Source organism: Salmo trutta, chromosome 12 (genome assembly GCF_901001165.1).
Source record: "Salmo trutta chromosome 12, fSalTru1.1, whole genome shotgun sequence".
Taxonomy (NCBI): Eukaryota; Metazoa; Chordata; class Actinopteri; order Salmoniformes; family Salmonidae; genus Salmo; species Salmo trutta.
In genome coordinates this window covers 65,322,099-65,339,899 of record NC_042968.1, presented here as the reverse complement: position 1 = coordinate 65,339,899, position 17,801 = coordinate 65,322,099, and the positions used below count along the sequence as shown (strand labels likewise).

General features: G+C 43.0%; 1 protein-coding gene across 2 annotated transcripts; it reads right to left on the bottom strand.

The window, feature by feature from the left end:
* Positions 1–8,013: 8,013 nt before the first annotated feature.
* On the bottom strand, positions 8,014–13,251 carry LOC115203996 (chloride intracellular channel protein 4). Of its 2 annotated transcripts, none has more exons than XM_029769165.1 (6): positions 12,902–13,251; positions 10,446–10,555; positions 10,067–10,192; positions 9,701–9,807; positions 9,420–9,595; positions 8,014–9,046 (listed from the first exon to the last, which is right to left on the bottom strand). In XM_029769165.1, exons 1-6 carry the CDS (start codon positions 12,935–12,937, stop codon positions 8,882–8,884), a joined length of 720 nt encoding a protein of 239 aa, XP_029625025.1. In that variant the 5' UTR covers positions 12,938–13,251; the 3' UTR covers positions 8,014–8,881. The 2 variants fall into 2 exon arrangements, with proteins under 2 accessions (XP_029625025.1, XP_029625026.1); XM_029769166.1 differs by having other exon boundaries at positions 10,446–10,584; positions 12,902–13,007.
* Between the last annotated feature and the right edge of the window lie 4,550 nt (positions 13,252–17,801).

The window sequence follows — 17,801 nt, the reverse complement described above, 5'->3', positions numbered from 1 at the left end:
TATTCCATTTGCACAACAGCATGTGAAATTTATTGTCAACCAGTGTTGCTTCCTAAGTGGACAGTTTGATTTCACAGAAGTGTGATTGACTTGGAGTTACATTGTGTTGTTTAAGTGTTCCCTTTATTTTTTTGAGCAGTGTATAATGTGCTACATAGTGTGCATCTATGATAACTTTATGTAATAGATCCTCTCTCACTCTCTCTTTCTCTCTCTCTCTCTCTCTCTCTTTCTCTCTCAGGCTATGGAATAGACATGACACTGGTTCTCTGTAAAACACTTTGTGACAACTGCTGATGCATAAAAGGGATTTTAAGAAATACATTTGGTTGATTGACAGATTTGTGTTATTCTACAAATAATATAACAATATGATTATTATACTAATCATTATTATCATAATCATCATTATTATTATTATGTTACAGGTGAGACATAGCCAGAAATGTCAATGTGTCACGTCCTGACCATAGTAAGCTGTTATCTTCTATAGTAGAGTAGGTCAGGGCGTGACGGGGGTTTTCTAGTTTAGTTTTTCTATGTTGTTATGTTCTAGTTTTGGATTTCTATGTTGGGTTGTTCTAGTTTTGTATTTCTATGTTGGGCTTTGTTTGAGATGATCTCCAATTAGACGCAGCTGGTCATCGTTGTCTCTAATTGGAGATCATATTTAAGTTGGTGTTTGTCCCCCCTGGGTTTGTGGGAGATTATCTTTGAGTCAGTGTATGTTTCACTGCTGCGTCACGGTTTGTTGTTTTTGTCATTCAGTTTATTATGTATTGCATAGTTTCACAGTGTAAATAAAATGTGGAACGACACACACGCTGCACTTTCTGTCCGCTTCTCCTTATGACAACTGTGTCACAACGTCATGTCAAGTGCTCAAATCTGTACAGCAGCCCCACATAATCACGTACAGTAGCTCCAACTTACAAGAATGTGTTTACAAGGCAGTAATGAGAACAGTTTATATGAGCGCTAATTCAAACATAAAATGATATATATTTGATACATTTACCCATTCAAAACTGTTGTTACAAAATCACTTCTTATTGTGTTAATTTCAAGGTTTCACAAACATAAAACATCTAGTTAATGTTTCTTGGACAAACACACTTTAGTTTCCTATTTACTAAAGAACAGTCATTAAGACAAAACACAAAGGTGTAATATAATCTGTATACATGTCATTCTATACTGAAAACAGGTACAATCTTAAAGATTTTGTTGTTGTGATAACACATTTTTATTCATGTCTCAATTTAGGATAATTGTAACGGGCGTCGTAAGGATTGGACCAAGGTGCAGCGGGAACGTGTATACTCATCCTCTTTATTTAAATCAAAAGAAGGAAAAACAAACCACGTATACAAAACAACGACCGCCACTAAACAGTCCTGTCAGGTGCACAGACACAAAACAGGAAACAACTACCCACAAATATCATTACAAAAACACCCCTATACATAGGACCTTCAATCAGAGGCAACGAGGAACAGCTGCCTCCAATTGAAGGTCAATCCAATGAACTGAACATAGAAATAGATAGACTAGACTGAACATAGAAATACACTAACATAGAACATAGAGCAAAAAAAAAACAGAACACATAAAACAAACACCCCTCTTACATAAGTACATAGCCCAACAAACCCCGAACCACATAAAACAAACACCCCCTGCCACGTCCTGACCAAACTACAATAACAAATAACCCCTTTACTCTACAGAACGTGACAATAATACTGTTTATTTTTATGAAATTGTATACTTCATGTTGTCTCATACCATGCTAATACACTACCTAACAATGCAAGCAGATGTATGTCTTATTGGATCAAGAATTTATCAATAATACTAATAGGGACGATCAGATCCTCTTTCCTATTCAGGCATCATATAATACACAGCCACATGCAAATCCATCAACTCCACCAATAAAACATTGAAAACCTTAACATGGCAATGTCATTATTTTCATCACCATCCATCAATGGTTGAAGTGCATTATATTTCATTAAAAGTAATTTACATTTTAAAATGTTACTATCAACATTTAAACATATTACCATTATTGAAAGTTTACTATGCAATATTAAACTATACCTCTTTTTTACTAAACCTTTATATTTATCATACATATTATTATCACACATTACTACAAATTATATATTTCAAATGTATAATTATTTTTAATTGTTGGAAGACAGATCTTTTAATGTTTAAGAAAAGAAGGTCTCGGGAAGGGTTTCTCTCTCTCTCTCTCTCTCTGCTTGTAACCTCACAGCTTGTAATTGGCTCAGAACAGGGCAGCACGGCTGACCCTTGGATGTACACAGAGAGATAATATTAATAATATGCATGTCAATCTCTCCTGGCTGAAAGTAGAGGACAGATTGACTTCATCACTACTTTTATTTCTGAGAGGTATTGACATGTTGAATGTACCGAGCTGTCTGTTTAAACTACTGGCACACAGCTCGGACACCCATGCATACCCCACAAGACATGCCACAAGAGGTCTCTTCACAGTCCCCAAGTCCAGAACAGACTATGGGAGGCACACAGTACTACATAGAGCCATGATTACACGGAACTCTATTCCACATCAAGTAACTGATGCAAGCAGTAAAATCAGATTATCAAAAACAGATTAAAAAAACACCTTATGGAAGAGGACTGTGAAGCAACACAAACATTGGCACAGACACATGCATATATATATACAGCAAGGGAAAAAATATTTGATCCCCTGCTGATTTTGTACGTTTGCTCACTGACAAAGAAATGATCAGTCTATAATTTTAATGGTAGGTTTATTTGAACAGTGAGAGACAGAATAACAACAAGAAAATCCAGAAAAACGCATGTCAAAAATGTTATAAATTGATTTGCATTTTAATGAGGGAAATCTGTGAATGTATTGTAATGTTTTAAAATTGTATGAACTGCCTTAATTTTGCTGGACCCCAGGAAGAGTAGCTGCTGCCTTGGCAGCAGCTAATGGGGATCCATAATAAATACAAATAGGACAAGTCTAACAGTTACTTATACTCAGGCAGACCTACCCGGAAAATACTTTTTCATTTCACAAGCTCCCTTAACATCAGCTCCGTAAGTTCACTACATAAATTCCCAATTGTTTCAAATGTTCAAACTCAGGCCTCACCAATTCACTACATAAATTCCCATCTGTTTAAAATTGTCAAACTCAGGCCTTCACTATTCACTACATAGATTCCCAAATGTCCCATCTTCTTTCAGTGAAACAAGGTCACGACACATCAATCACCAGGATAGCTTTATTGCAAACACATGCTTTACCCAAAACAGCTGCAGTATTAAGTTACATACGTAAGCACTCACTCGATTGCGTGAGAACATCTGGACAGGATGTACATAAATGGGCATAACCGCGTGACACATAAAATAGGTGGTCATCAATCACTTTCGGGACACGTGTCGTCTACTGTATTTCTTCTCTTAGGCCACTTAGTTCCAGTGAAGGGAAATCTTAATGCTACAGCATACAATGACATTCTAGACGATTCTGTGCTTCCAACTTTGTGTTTCCTGTTTCAGCATGACAATGCCCACGTATACAAAGTGAAGTCCGTACAGAATTGGTTTGTCGAAATCAGTGTGGAATACCTTGACTGGCCTGCACAGAGCCCTGACCTCAACTCCTTTGGGATGAATTGAAATGCCGACTGCGAGCCAGGCCTAATCGCCCAACATCAGTGCCCAACCTCACAAATGCTCTTGTGGTTGAATGGAAGAAAGTCCCTGCAGAAGTGTTCCAACATCTAGTGGAAAGGCTTTCTAGAAGAGTGGAGGCTGTTATAGCAGCAAAGGGGGGACCAACTCCATATTAATGCCCATGATTTTGGAATGAGATGTTCGACGAGCAGGTGTCCAGATACTTTTGGTCATGCAGTGTATTTTGAAAGCAGGTGCTTCTATACAGGTGTGGTTCCCGAATTAATTAAGCAATTAACATCCCATCATGTATAAAAATGCTAGGCAGGCCATTATTTTGACTGCCATGGCTATTCCTCCATTGGATCATAATGCGCCCATCAACAGGGCATGAGTGGTCACTGAATGGTTTGATGAGCATGAAAACGATGTAAGCCATATGTCATGGCCTTCTCAGGCTGAATTCCAAATGATTCCCTACCCTTCGCCCCTCCATTTGCATGTTCACGCATGCATCTGCTATATGCACAAGTGCAGTGGTGGAAAAAATGCACAACTGTCATACTTGGGTGAAAGTAAAGATACCTTAATAGAAAATGACTGAAGTAGAAGTGAAAGTCACCCAGTAAAATACTACTTGAGTAAAAGTCTAACACTTTTTGGTTTTAAATGTACTTAAGTATCAAAAGTAAATGTAATTGTCAAAAATATACTTAAGTATCAAAATTGCTTCATTCAAGTCACGGGTGTGTCCCAAAGTAGATGGATTTATGGTGCTTTAGGGAACTCTGGGGGGGAAAAAGGTCTGCAAGTCGGAGTTCTAGAAAAAGTTCCCAACTTAGAATTCCGAGTTGGATGACCGTTCAAAACTATTTTTCCCAGTCGGAGCTTGTTTTTTCCAGAGTTCTCAATTGTCTTGAACGCAATGAAGTCAGAAGTCTGAGATTTCAGAATTCCCAGTTTCCAGTTGTTTTGAACACTGCATTACTCCACTTACCATGAATGAAATGACACGCGTTGAGGACCAATGAAATCCTATTCCTTACCTCTCGCAAAGATTGCGTCTTCATCCCCTTCATTTGAAAGCAACCCCACAGCATTATCAAACTTCCCCATGTGTCATTATAGGGAGGGTGTTCTTTTCTTTGAATGGTTCATTTGGTCATTGGTAAATATGAGAAGACCTTGCTGCTGACGGAGACACAAGAAGGCCTGATTGAACGTAGCAAAAAGCCACCTAAACACGCCTTAATATTGGGAAAATGCTATTTCGGAATGTACAGATCAGCGCTCTGTTTACTGACGATCAAATGAAGCATTCAATGAAAATAACACCCTCCCTACTATCACACATGGGGAGGTTTTATAATGCTGTGGGGTCGCTTTGCTGCCTCTGGTACTGGGGGCCTTAAACGTGTACAAGACATAATGAAATCAGCAAATTATCAGGTGTTTTGGAATCCAATATTAACCCAGTGTCCAAAAAATGTGTCTCCATTGAAGGCTGTGTGTTTTCCAGTAGGACAATGACCCCAAACACACATCAAAAAGCACCCAGGAATGGATCAAGAAGAAACACTACACTGTTTTGGAGCGGCCAGCGAAGAGTCCAGATCTGAATCACATCCAAAACCTATGGCAAGATCTGAAAACAGCAGTTGGTCGAGAGCACCCCTCAAACTTTGAAGAATTAGAACAGTTTGCTGCTGAAGAATGGGCCAAATTGCCAGTAGAAAGCTTCAGCAAGATCATTGATTGCTACAAGGTGTCCATGCCATTTGTCTTTATTTTCAAAATAAAAAATTGTAAATTTAAGTTTACAAGAATAAAATTGGTTTTGCAATGTTGAAAGTCCAATAACAAGGTGTGGAGACCAAACTTTTTTTTTCAATAATTTATTTGAGAAGAAATAGGGATTTATTTAAGAAATTTGCAAGGGTGCCAATATATTTGTCCTCTACTGTATTTGTTCTAGCCCAGCACTAACACTCTTTAACGTAACCCAGCTGATGAATCGGTGGTTGATGGGCTAGGGCTAGGCTACCAAACCTTTCTTTGTGGTCTCCAATAGAGAAACAAGGACATCTTACAATCATTGAGACATTTCTGCTCCAAATTTTGAGGATTTCATTATTTCTTTGTTTTACGCACCAACCAAGACTATTTTAAGCTTTTTTTCACTGCTGTTGGCTACCATAAATGTGTAACCTATCTAACTACAGTATCTTCAGCTAGCTAGCTATCTCTGCTTCACTAGACTGCTAGACTGACTGGAGGATTATTTGTCACTACCTTGAATGGAATGTTTGACAGGATGAACTTAACAAAAGTTGAATCATTTTATTAATATACTTCAGGAGAAATAAATGTGTAGGCTCTGGAGTGATTCAGAGGCCATCCTTATCTTCTCCTCTTTAAGCTTTTCCTTCTCCCTTTGCCTCTTCTCTCTCTCGCGCTTGGCCCGTGTGCTGACAAGACAATGGGCCACAGATCCAAGACCACCTCCTAAGGTGCCTGGTGGGAAGAAGGGAGAGTTGGTAGACTGTCAATCATGGACAGAGAAGCGAACCCAGGTCGCTGGCGTGATAGGCAAACAGCCTACGCATCGTGCCAATAGGGCTACCCCACTTGGTGGGAATGGGAATCACTCTTTTCACACCACTTCAATACCGAAGTGACTTTATCATAACAGGTTAGGAGAACTTACGCAGCAGGTTAGGATAATTAAGGTTAGGAAAAGAGTTAGCTCTCCTAACCTTCTATGAAAATGACTTTGTATCGAAGTGGCGTGAAAAGAGTGTGTCCCTGGTGGGAATAGGAACATGACTCATATTAGCGAGGATCGCTTCACTGCCCCCTCCGAAAAGGAAGGCACATACCCCCTTCAAACACATCAGCCGCCTGACACGTCCAGATGTGCATTCCAATGGCCTCACAGCCGCCATCTCACTTCTGACACCAGTGTAGTGAATGGCGGGGTAGGGAAGCAAACCCGAGTCACTGGCGTGAAGGCAAACACCCAACGCATTGTGCCAATAGGGTTAACCCACTTAGTGGGAATTGTAACATGGCTCTTATTAGCAAGAATATTTTCAGGCTGCTTTCCCAAAGAGAATTTGAAAAATAAACTTATAGAACCTGTAAAGTAGAAGAGATAAGAGATAACTAGTGAGAAAATACTGACGGTAGCCTAATGTTCAGTTATACTTGAGATAAAATATTGGTTGTCTAGCATAGCTTCCTACCTATGCTGTATAAATGACCGCCTTCCTCCTTCTCCCTCTGAAAGGTCCTCTCGATTTGTCGTTTGGTATCTCTCTCTGACCTTAGTATTTCCCCAGTTGAAGATTCTCCTACTGCCACTTTTATCTTTCTTGTTCTTTTCCTCAATGATGCTTCCACCGTCATCTTCCTCCACAGTCGCTTTGGTCCTCATCTCCTCTTTTGTCTGTCTCTCCATTTCTTTACTCTCCTCTCTTTCATTCTCTGCCGGTCTTTCTTCTTTCTCTCTATCCATCTGTTTCTGGCTCTCTATTTCTTTCCACCTTTCTTTCTTCTCTTGCTCAAATGCTGTATGTTTTTCTACCTTTGCTTGTCTTGTACTGCTCTTCCCATTTTTGCGCTGGCAGTGCTCTCTGTCTTTCAATCTGTTTCTCATTTTGTCTCGCTTTCTCGATCGCTCCTTTGTCTTCATCAACTCGCTGTTTCGCTACCTTCCTCCGTTCATCCTTTTCCTTTCGCCTTGTAGGCCTACTCTCTCTCATCCTTCCCATTGCTTTTTATAGCTCCCTCTGTCTTTCGCCTTGTAGGCCTACTCTCTCTCATCCTTCCCACTGCTTTTTATAGCTCCCTCTGTCTTTTCAGCCGATCAATCTCTGTTTGTCCTTCTTTTCTTTCTCTCTCAGTTTTTCCTCATCTCCGTCTCTATCTCTGACTGGTTTGGTATTGGCAATCTATGTTTTTCCTTCTAACCCTCTCCATCTGTTTCTCCTCTCTCTGGAATCTCCTTCCTTGATAGAATTGATTCTCTTATCAAAGACAAGAGATACATTCAGTGTTTCTGACAGTGAACTGACTGACTGTATCATATATACTATATCTATGGACTGTATTCTGTTTGAACCAAAACCAATATCAACAACAAAAACAAAACAATGTTTTTGTGATGTAATGGTGCATTCCACCCACAGAATCAGAATGATCATTCACATGTTATGATTCCATCCAAAGAATCAGAATGATCATTCACATGTTATGATTCCACCCACAGCAATTAAAAGGCATCCATTCGATCAATAATTTTCATGACATGAGGCAGTTTCGTGAACTTTATTAGATTTTTACTGTTTCCCTCTGGCAAACCAAACACTTTTAAATAAACCAATTAAAATGATGTCTACTCAGATTAATATTGCTCTGGTCCTACGAGATGTGACAGTAATTTCAACGTAGAACATTTCATTAAATGCAAAATTTATCAACCCACACACAACTGTACCACATTTATCTTTGTTGACGTGGCATGTGACATAGTGTCGTCTCTTTGTTTCTCACGGGTAGAAAATCCAGATCATTACAAATTGCCAGACAAAGTATGCACATTGCTAGGTTTTTAAAGCGAGCATAAAATACACTGAAAGGTTATTAAACATAACATTTGAACTGTTGACCATAACTCAGAGAATGCAAATATCTACATAAACTAAACAGGCAGCACACAATTGTATTGTACACACATGGTCCTCCCTAGCTCAGTTGGTAGAGCATGGTGTTGCAACACCAAAGGGAGTCCTGGGACCACCGATATAAAAAGAAATGATGCACGCAAGACTGTAAGTCGCTTTGGATAAAAACTTTGGCGAAATGGCATATATTATTGATATATTACACATTGTAATAGTACATGTACAGTATAAGTAGACTTTCACCCTGCACACACAGCGTTATACATCAATATGTTATTGAAAGAAGACAGACAAGCCTTGTTCTGCAGCACGGGCAGCAGGCGTATTGTTCTGGTCCTCATCTCTTCATGGTCTTCTTTTCCCTTTTTTTTAATATTTCTTCTCTTTTCTAAACATACCTTTTTCAGCTCCTCTTTTACCCTGTCTGCCCCCCCACACCCACCCCTCTCTATATTATCTCTCCTTGCACCCCTCTTTCCCCCTCCTTCTCTGCTGATCTACTTGTTGAGGTATTTGGCCACTGAGTGGTAGGCCAGTAGGATCTCGGAGTCCTTGGGACAGGTATATCGGAACTCGTCCTGCTGGTTGGCCTTGGTCAGGTAGCGGGTCAGACCGGTCAGAGCCACAGGGATCTCAAAGTCACGGTACTTCCTACACACCACCTGTAGGGGGCAAGAGGGAAGACACACACTGAACCACACTGAGCAACATTTCATCTGTTTACTATTGGCACAGTGGTGTCAGTGGTACTTGTAGTATGTAGTCATACAGACCAATAAAAGGCCATGCACTGTATATATTCCCATCGTTTGATCTTCAAGACTACCCATACTGTCCGTATTTGATCACTACAGTGCCATGTTACCATAGCGACACCCCTGAGTTCACCTATAAATACCGTGACTAAACCTTTGCATTTCCTGATAGAGATTGAGATGGTTCCAACAGAGAGGAACAGAATAAATGAAAGGACAATAGATGACATAGGCAAAGGCAATGTGGTCTATGAGTTCCTGGAATGCTTGATCTGATAACCTTGACTATGTTGAGCTTGGGAAGCAGGTTGCAGTCAGCTAGACTGAGGGAGTTCCCATCCAGATAGTTCCGTGAGTACTGGCGGGCATCTGGGTTCTGGTCCAGCTCATGTGGGAGTGGCGTCAGCAGGTACTGATCCAACTTCATCAGGCTCTTCAGAAACTTCTTCTCCAGCACTGAGAAGCAGCAAAGCCTTATTAAAAGCTGGAACAAGGCTCATTTTAATACAGGACATACTGTTTCAATGACTCAGCGATTTCTTAACAAGGAGGGGCTCTTACTATCATTGAGGCCAGGGTTAGGGTTCTTGATGTATGCAGAGAACTTGTGGAAGATGTCATCTCCAGCACCGTTGGACTCCTTGTAGCGACAGCAGAGCTTGGGGTACCTGGAAAAGCATTGCCATTAGCTCTCAGCTTTCTGGATCAGTGAAACCAGTGGAGGATACATTTGACTGCAAAGAGGTTAATTCACCTGGAATAAACATTGATTTATTCATTACCTGTCTCGTTTGCAGTGTGTGTGTGTGTGTGTGTGTGTGTGTGTGTGTGTGTGTGTGTGTGTGTGTGTGTGTGTGTGTGTGTGTGTGTGTGTGTGTGTGTGTGTTTCTGTGCATCTATGCCTGTTTATGTTCATCACACACTCACTGTGGAGGAGCCAGGGCCTCCTCTAGAAACTCCTCGATCTTGTTGGTGTCAGTGCGCACCTCCTCCCCGAAGATGAGGAACGGGGGCTGAGAACCTGGGGCCAGGTCCTTCAGCACCTCTGGAGCCCTGACAACCAGAGGACCAGATGAAACACATGAGGGAGAAAGTCACTCAACTGCACACTTCATCTGTTACACACAATCCTCTAGTCGTTCTGTTATCATTAGCAGTTCATAAGTAGTGACAAATGACTTTTGAGGATGCATGGGCATGTTTGGACAAGCACTTGGATTCAGGCGTGGCTTGGATGTAGGGAACGGTTGCTTTAGGTGTATTGTGGAGAGTGTATGTGTGTGAGGGTGAATAGCCACATACGTACCTCTTCATGTCCACTGTGGTGAGAGTGAAGTTGGCCCCCTTCAGCCAGAGGATCATAAAGAGTCGCTGACAGAAGGGACAGTTCCCCACGCTCTCCCCATCATCACTGGCCTGACGGGTGGAGGGGTATTCGAGAAGGACTTTTTCATAATGTAAGTGCAGTGGAACAAAGATGATTTATTGCTGTACTTGTTACACTATACTTTCTTATGTAATATATATGCTGTAGTAAGGACACTAATGTAAAGTGTTACCGTTTTTATTTATATAGCACTTTTTACAACACTTTGAAAATCAAGATAATTGAGTCATTGGACTGTGAGGAAGTGAAGGCATTTTCAGCAGCAGGGGATAAAGACAAGTAGAAAGCCTCCAAACTGGACAATCCTCTTTTTCAGTTTCTGTTCACCTGACCTGGCTTCAAACAGAACACACACCTATACGCTGTAACTGTACATGATTTATGTAAACAACAAGCTTTTATGAAGATTGCTTCAGGGTCATTCCATATTATTTTAATCACTTTCTGACTGCACCCTTTTGATTTGAAAAAAAACCTTCCATACATACAGTACCAGTCAAAGGTTTGGACACGCCTAGTCATTCAAGGGTTTTTCTTTATTTAACTATTCTCTACATTGTAGAATAATAGTGAAGACATCAGAACTATGAAATAACACACATGGAATCATGTGGTAACCAAAACATTGTTAAACAAATCAAAATATATTTCATATTTTAGATTCTTCAAAGTAGCCACCCTTTGCCTTGATGACAGCTTTGCACACTCTTGGCATTCTCTCAACCAGCTTCATGAGGAATGCTTTTCCAACAGTCTTGAAGGAGTTCCCACATATCCCATCTCAATTGGGTTGAGTTCGGGGGATTGTGGAGGCCAGGTCATCTGATGCAGCACTCCATCACTCTCCATGGTCAAATAGCCCTTACACAGCCTGGAGGTGTGTTGGGTCACTGTCCTGTTGGAAAACAAATGATAATCCCACTAAGCACAAACCAGATATGATGGCGTATTGCTGCAGAGTGCTATGGTAGCCATGCTGGTTAAGTGTGCCTTGAATTCTAAATAAATCACTGACCGTGACACCAGCATTGCACCCATACACCATCACACTTCCTCCTCCATGCTTCACAGTGGGAACCACACATGCAGAGATAATCCGTTCACCTACTCTCCATCTCAAAAAGACACAGCGGTTGGAACTAAAAATCTCCAATTTGGAATCATCAGACCAAAGGACACATTTCCACCGGTCTAATGTCCATTGCTTGTGTTTCTTGGCCCAAGCAAGTCTCTTCTTCTTATTGGTGTCCTTTAGTAATGGTTTCTTTGCAGCAATTCGACCATGAAGGCCTGATTCACGCAGTCTCCTCTGAACAGTTAATGTTAATGTGTGTCTGTTATTTGAACACAGTGAAGCATTTTTTTGGGCTGCAATCTGAGGTGCAGTTAACTCTAATGAACTTATCCACTGCAGCAGAGGTAACTCTGGGTCTTCCTTTCCTGTGGCAGCCCTCATAAGAGCCAGTTTCATCATAGTGCTTGATGGTGCGATTGCAATTGAAGAAACTTTCAAAGTTCTTGAAATGTTCCGCATTGACTGACCATCATGTCTTAAAGTAATGATGAACTGTCGTTTCTCTTTGCTTATTTGAACTGTTCTTGCCATAATATGGACTTGGTCTTTTACCAAATAGGGCTACCTTCTGCACACCACCCAACCATGTCACAACCCAACTGATTGGCTCAAACGCATTAAGAAGGAAAGAAATTCCACAAAATAACTTTTAACAAGGCTTACCTGTTAATTGAAATGCATTCCAGGTGACTACCTCATGAAGCTGGTTGAGAGAATGCCAAGAGTGTGCAAAGCTATCATCAAGGAAAAGGGTGGCAACTTTGAAGAATCTCAAATATAAAATATATTTTGATTTGTTTAACACTTTTTTGGTTACTATTTTATTCCTTATGTGTTATTTCATAGTTTTGATGTCTTCACTATTATTCTACAATGTAGAAAATAGTAAAAAAATAAAGAAAAACCCTTGAATGAGTAGGTGTGTCCAAACTTTTGACTGGTACTGTAAATGAACATGAAAAAAATCTAAGTTTACACGTTTTTAGATCATTGATGTTAAAGTTTTAAAAAGTAGAATTTATTTTTACAAATATATTATGAAATAGTTTGACAACCCTGTTTTTAAGTTTTCCAATTATATCAAACTAAACCGTTTATCTTCTTCTCATGATAGGGTGGGGCATGGAAAATGGGTCAACGTTCATCTATATCCTGAAAGTATAAGTCCTTGCTGTATGCTCTCTCTCCCATTCCAAGATGGTGGAACTATAATGTACCCCTGTTGTTATAAAAGAGGACTAAAGTTCAAAACACAGTAATACAGTCTCCATTGGAGGCAGGTTAGGATTCTAACTCTTACCTTGATGAAAAGTTCAATCTTGGGGACCTCCGCCATCTCTCTCAGTTCCTTCGAGCTTAGCAACTAGTTAATGTTGGTTCTCAGAAAAGCGAGAGCTGTCAGTGTCATCCCAATCCACACACACATGCATACACACACGGCTAAATCACCGTAGGTCACCGAAGGTCAGAGGATCCAAATGGTTCTCTTAGTGATGAAGGTCAGATTTGCTGTTATGATAAAAGATGGTCAGCTCCTCCACAGGAAGCAACAACACTCGTTTGTTAGGACTAATCCTCTATTCCTCCCTCTCTCCCTCTCTTTAGTACCTCTCTGTCGCCTCTATCTGTTTCTGTGTCTCTCACCACACCCGTCATCTGTCTCTGAAGAAAACACCCCCACCAGACCTACCAGTCAGACCAGTAAAGTGAGATCACCCCACCTATTCTCACTCTCCCACAGGCCTCCAAACAATGTAATGTCAGTGTGGCTCTCTTCCTCTCCCACCCCCTGCGTACCTTACCCAGCTATACATTTTGCAGTGTTTTTGGTGGACATATTAAGCCCACTTTCTGTCTTCGAGAGAATTTATGACCGGCTGAAGACCTCGTCATTCATCTGAAAACTCTCAAAGATGACAAAGAGAGTTAAGTTAAGGGGATTAAGGGGAGAGAGACAGAGAGAGAGAGAGGGAGAGAGAGAGAGGGAGAGAGAGAGAGAGAGAGAGGGAGAGAGAGAGAGAGAGAGAGGGTGAGAGAAATAGAGAGAGTGAGAGAGAGAGAGAGAGAGAGAGAGAGAGAGAGAGAGAGAGAGAGAGAGAGAGAGAGAGAGAGAGAGAGATTACACAGACCCACAAAGAATTTGAGTGGCAGAATACCTGACCACGGTGACTGACCCAAAATTAAGGTAATCTTTGACTATGTACAGATTCAGTGAGCATAGCCCTTTCTAGGGAGTTTTTCCTAGCCACTGTGCTTCTACACTTGCATTGCTTGCTGTTTGGGGTTTTAGGCTGGGTTTCTGTACAGCACTTTGAGATATCAGCTGATGTAAGAAGGGCTATATAAATACATTTGATTTGATTTGATTTGCATAGCCTGGCTCTCAAGACAAGACAGGCTATGTGCACACTGCCCACAAAATGAGGTGGAAACTAAGCTTCACTTCCTAACTTCCTGCCAAATGTATGACCATATTAGAGCCACATATTTCCCTCAGATTACACAGACCCACAAAGAATTCAAAAACAAATCCAATTTTGATAAACTCCCACATCTATTAGAAGAATGGTGCCAGACGGGATGACTGCCGTTTAACTTGCTCTTAACCAACTGTGCTATTTTCTTTGTTTTTCATGTTGTTTGTAACTTATTTTTTTACTTATTTTGTACAGAATGTTGCTGCTACCGTCTCTTATGACTGAAAATAACTTCTGGCATCAGAACAGCGATTACTCACCTCGAACTAGACAAAGATTTATACTTTAACGAGTCCGACGCGAAGGTTATACTGCTTTCTCTGGAACAGGCCCAAATCCCCGTCCTTTGCGTGAAGAAAAGATGGAGAAAAAGGGGGCGGCGGTCGGGATGCCTTCTGAGAATTCGTAGGCGAGTGAGTAAACCCGTCAGTCCTATTAGTCGATGTGCAATTATTGGATAACAAAATGGATGAGCTCCTATCAAGGATATCCTACCAACGGGACATTAAAAACTGTAATATCTTATGTTTCACCGAGTCGTGGCTGAACAACGACGGTCCTCCGGCAAGACTGTGTCTATTTGTAAATAACAGCTGGTGCACGAAATCTAATATTAAGGAAGTCTCGAGGTTTTGCTTGCCTGAGGTAGAGTATCTCATGATAAGCTGAAGACCACACTATTTACCAAGAGAGTTTTCATCTATATTTTTCATAGCTGTCTATTTACCACCACAAACCGATGCTGGCACTAAGACGGCACTCAATGAGCAGTATATAGCCATAAGCAAACAGGAAAATGCTTATCCAGAGGCGGCGCTCCTAGTGGCCGGGGACTTCAATGCATAGAAACTTAAATCCTTTTTACCTCATTTCTACCAGCATGTTTAATTTGCAACCAGAAGAAAAAAAACTCTAGACCACCTTTACTCCACACACAGAGACAGGTACAAAGCACTCCCTCACCCTCCATTTGGCAAATCTGACCAAAACTCTATCCTCCTGATTCCTGCTTACAATCAAAAACTAAAGCAGGAAATTCCAGTGACTCGCTCAATAAGGAAGTGGTCAGAGGTCGCAGATGCTAAGCTACAGGACTGTTTTGCTAGCACACACTGGAATATGTTCCGGATTCTTCCGATGGCATTGAAGAGTACACCAAATCAGTCACTGGCTTCATCAATAAGTGCATCGATGACGTCGTCCCCACAGTGACCATACGTACATACCCCAACCAGAAGCCATGGATTACAGGCAAATTCCGCACTGAGCTAAAGGGTATAAAATCCCGCTATGCCCGCCGACACACCACCAAACAGGCAAAGCGTCAATACAGGATTAAGATTGAATCGTACTACACCGACTCCGATGCTCGTCGGATGTGGCAGGGCTTGAAAACTATTACGGACTACAAAGGGAAACACAGCCGCGAGCTGCCCAGTGACACGAGACTATCAGACGAGCTAAATAACTTCTATGCTCGCTTCGAGGCAAGCAACACTGAAGCATGCATGAGAGCATCAGCTGTTCTGGATGACTGTGTGATCAAGCTCTCCGTAGCCGATGTGAGTAAGACCTTTAAACAGATCAACATTCACAAGGCCGCAGGGCCAGAAAGATTACCAGGAAGTGTACTCCGAGCATGCGTTGACCAACTGGCAAGTGGCTTCACTGATCCTCAACACAGGAGCCCCTCAGGGGTGTGTGCTCAGTCCCCTCCTGTACTCCCTGTTCACCCATGACTGCATGGCCAAGCACAACTCCAACTCCATCATTAAGTTTGCTGACGACACAACAGCAATGAGACTGTCACGTCCTGGCCAGTATATAAGGTTAATTGTTTTGTAGTTTGGTCAGGGCGTGGCAGGGGGTATTTGTTTTATGTGGTTCAGGGTGGTGTGTTTGTTCAAAGGGGGGTTTGATTTAGTATTTCCGGGGTTTGGGTTGATGTTCTATGTTTATGTATTTCTATGTGTAGTCTGGTGAGTGTGTTTCTATGTTGTGCTGATTGGGGTTGGGACTCTCAGTTGAAGGCAGGTGTTGTCTATCTGCCTTTGATTGAGAGTCCCATATATTAGGGTGTGTTTGTGTTTGTTATTCGTGGGTGATTGTGCTGTGTTGAGCCTATGCTAGCCAGACTGTTAGTAGTTGTTCGTTTGTTCTTTTTGTTCTGTTATTTTTGTACGTTCATTTTTTGTAGTTAATTAAACTCAAGATGAGCATACACGTACCTGTTGCGTTTTGGTCCTCTTTCACCAACGACAACCGTGACAGAATCACCCACCACTCAAGGACCAAGCAGCAGAGGAAGGAGCAGACGGCGTTCGAGTTGGACTGGCGGGAGAAGTGGACTTGGGAGGAAATTCTGGACGGGGCCGGACCTTGGCATCAGGCTGGGGATTATCAGCGCCCGCAGTGGGAAATTGAGGCAGCCAAGGCGGAGAGGCGATGGTACGAGGCCAGAGACGCGCTGAGGGAGAAGCACGAGAGGCACCCCCAAGAAATTTTTTTGGGGGGGCACACGGGTAGTTTGGCTAGGCGAAGGAAGAGCCGGAAGCCAGCTACCCGTGGTTATATGGAGGAGCGTATGGGGTGGAGAGCGCTATGTTTCGCTGAGAAGCGCACTATCTCACCCATACGCACGCACAGTCCGGTGCGAGTTATTCCAGCCCCTCGCAGGTGCCGTGCTAGAGCGGGCATCCAGCCTGGTAGGAGGATGCCTGCGCAGCGCATCTGGTTGCCGGTACACCTCCGAGGACCAGGCTACCCAACTCCCGCTCTACGCACGGCTACCATCAGGCCCCTGCACAGCCCAGTCTGCCCTGTACGAGCACCCCGCTCGTACAGGGCTACTAGTTCCATCCAGCCAAGGCGGGTTGTGCAGGAGGTAAGATCTAGACCGGCTGTGCGCCTCCATAGCCCTGGGTTTCCAGCTCCTGTCTCTCGTGCGGACCCGGAAGTGCGTCCACCCAGTCCGACTCGTCCTGTTCCCGCTCCCCGCACTAAACTGTAAGTGCGTAAACCCAGCCTCGCCAGTCAACAGTCGTCAGAGCTGCCCGCCAGTCAACAGTCGTCGGAGCTGCCCGCCAGTCAACAGTCGTCGGTGCTGCCCGCCAGTCAACAGTCGTCGGAGCTGCCCTCCAGTCAACAGTCGTCGGAGCTGCCCGCCAGTCAACAGTCGTCGGAGCTGCCCGCCAGTCAACAGTCGTCGGAGCTGCCCGCCAGTCAACAGTCGTCGGAGCTGCCCACCAGTCAACAGTCGTCGGAGCTGCCCGCCAGTCAACAGTCGTCGGAGCTGCCCGCCAGTCAACAGTCGTCCGAGCTGCCCGTCAGTCAACAGTCGTCGGAGCTGCCCGTCAGTCAACAGTCGTCGGAGCTGCCCTCCAGTCAACAGTCGCCGGAGTGGTCAGACTGCGCTGAACTGCCGGAGTGGTCAGACTGCGCTGAACTGCCGGAGTGGCCAGACTGCGCTGAACTGCCGGAGTGGCCAGACTGCGCTGAACTGCCGGAGTGGCCAGACTGCGCTGAACTGCCGGAGTGGCCAGACTGCGCTGAACTGCCGGAGTGGCCAGACTGCCCTGAACTGCCGGAGTGGCCAGACTGCCCTGAACTGCCGGAGTGGCCAGACTGCCCTGAACTGCCGGAGTGGTCAGACTGCCCTGAACTGCCGGAGTGGCCAGACTGCCCTGAACTGCCGGAGTGGCCAGACTGCCCTGAACTGCCGGA

Excerpts from the sequence above, each read along its gene's own strand:
- LOC115203996 (XM_029769165.1), bottom strand. The coding sequence starts at position 12,937 with ATGGCGGAGGTCCCCAAGATTGAACTTTTCATCAAG. Across the intron at positions 10,556-12,901 it reads AGATTGAACTTTTCATCAAG|GCCAGTGATGATGGGGAGAG; the intron begins GTAAGAGTTAGA and ends TCCACCCGTCAG. Across the intron at positions 9,596-9,700 it reads TAACCCTGGCCTCAATGATA|TGCTGGAGAAGAAGTTTCTG; the intron begins GTAAGAGCCCCT and ends GCTGCTTCTCAG.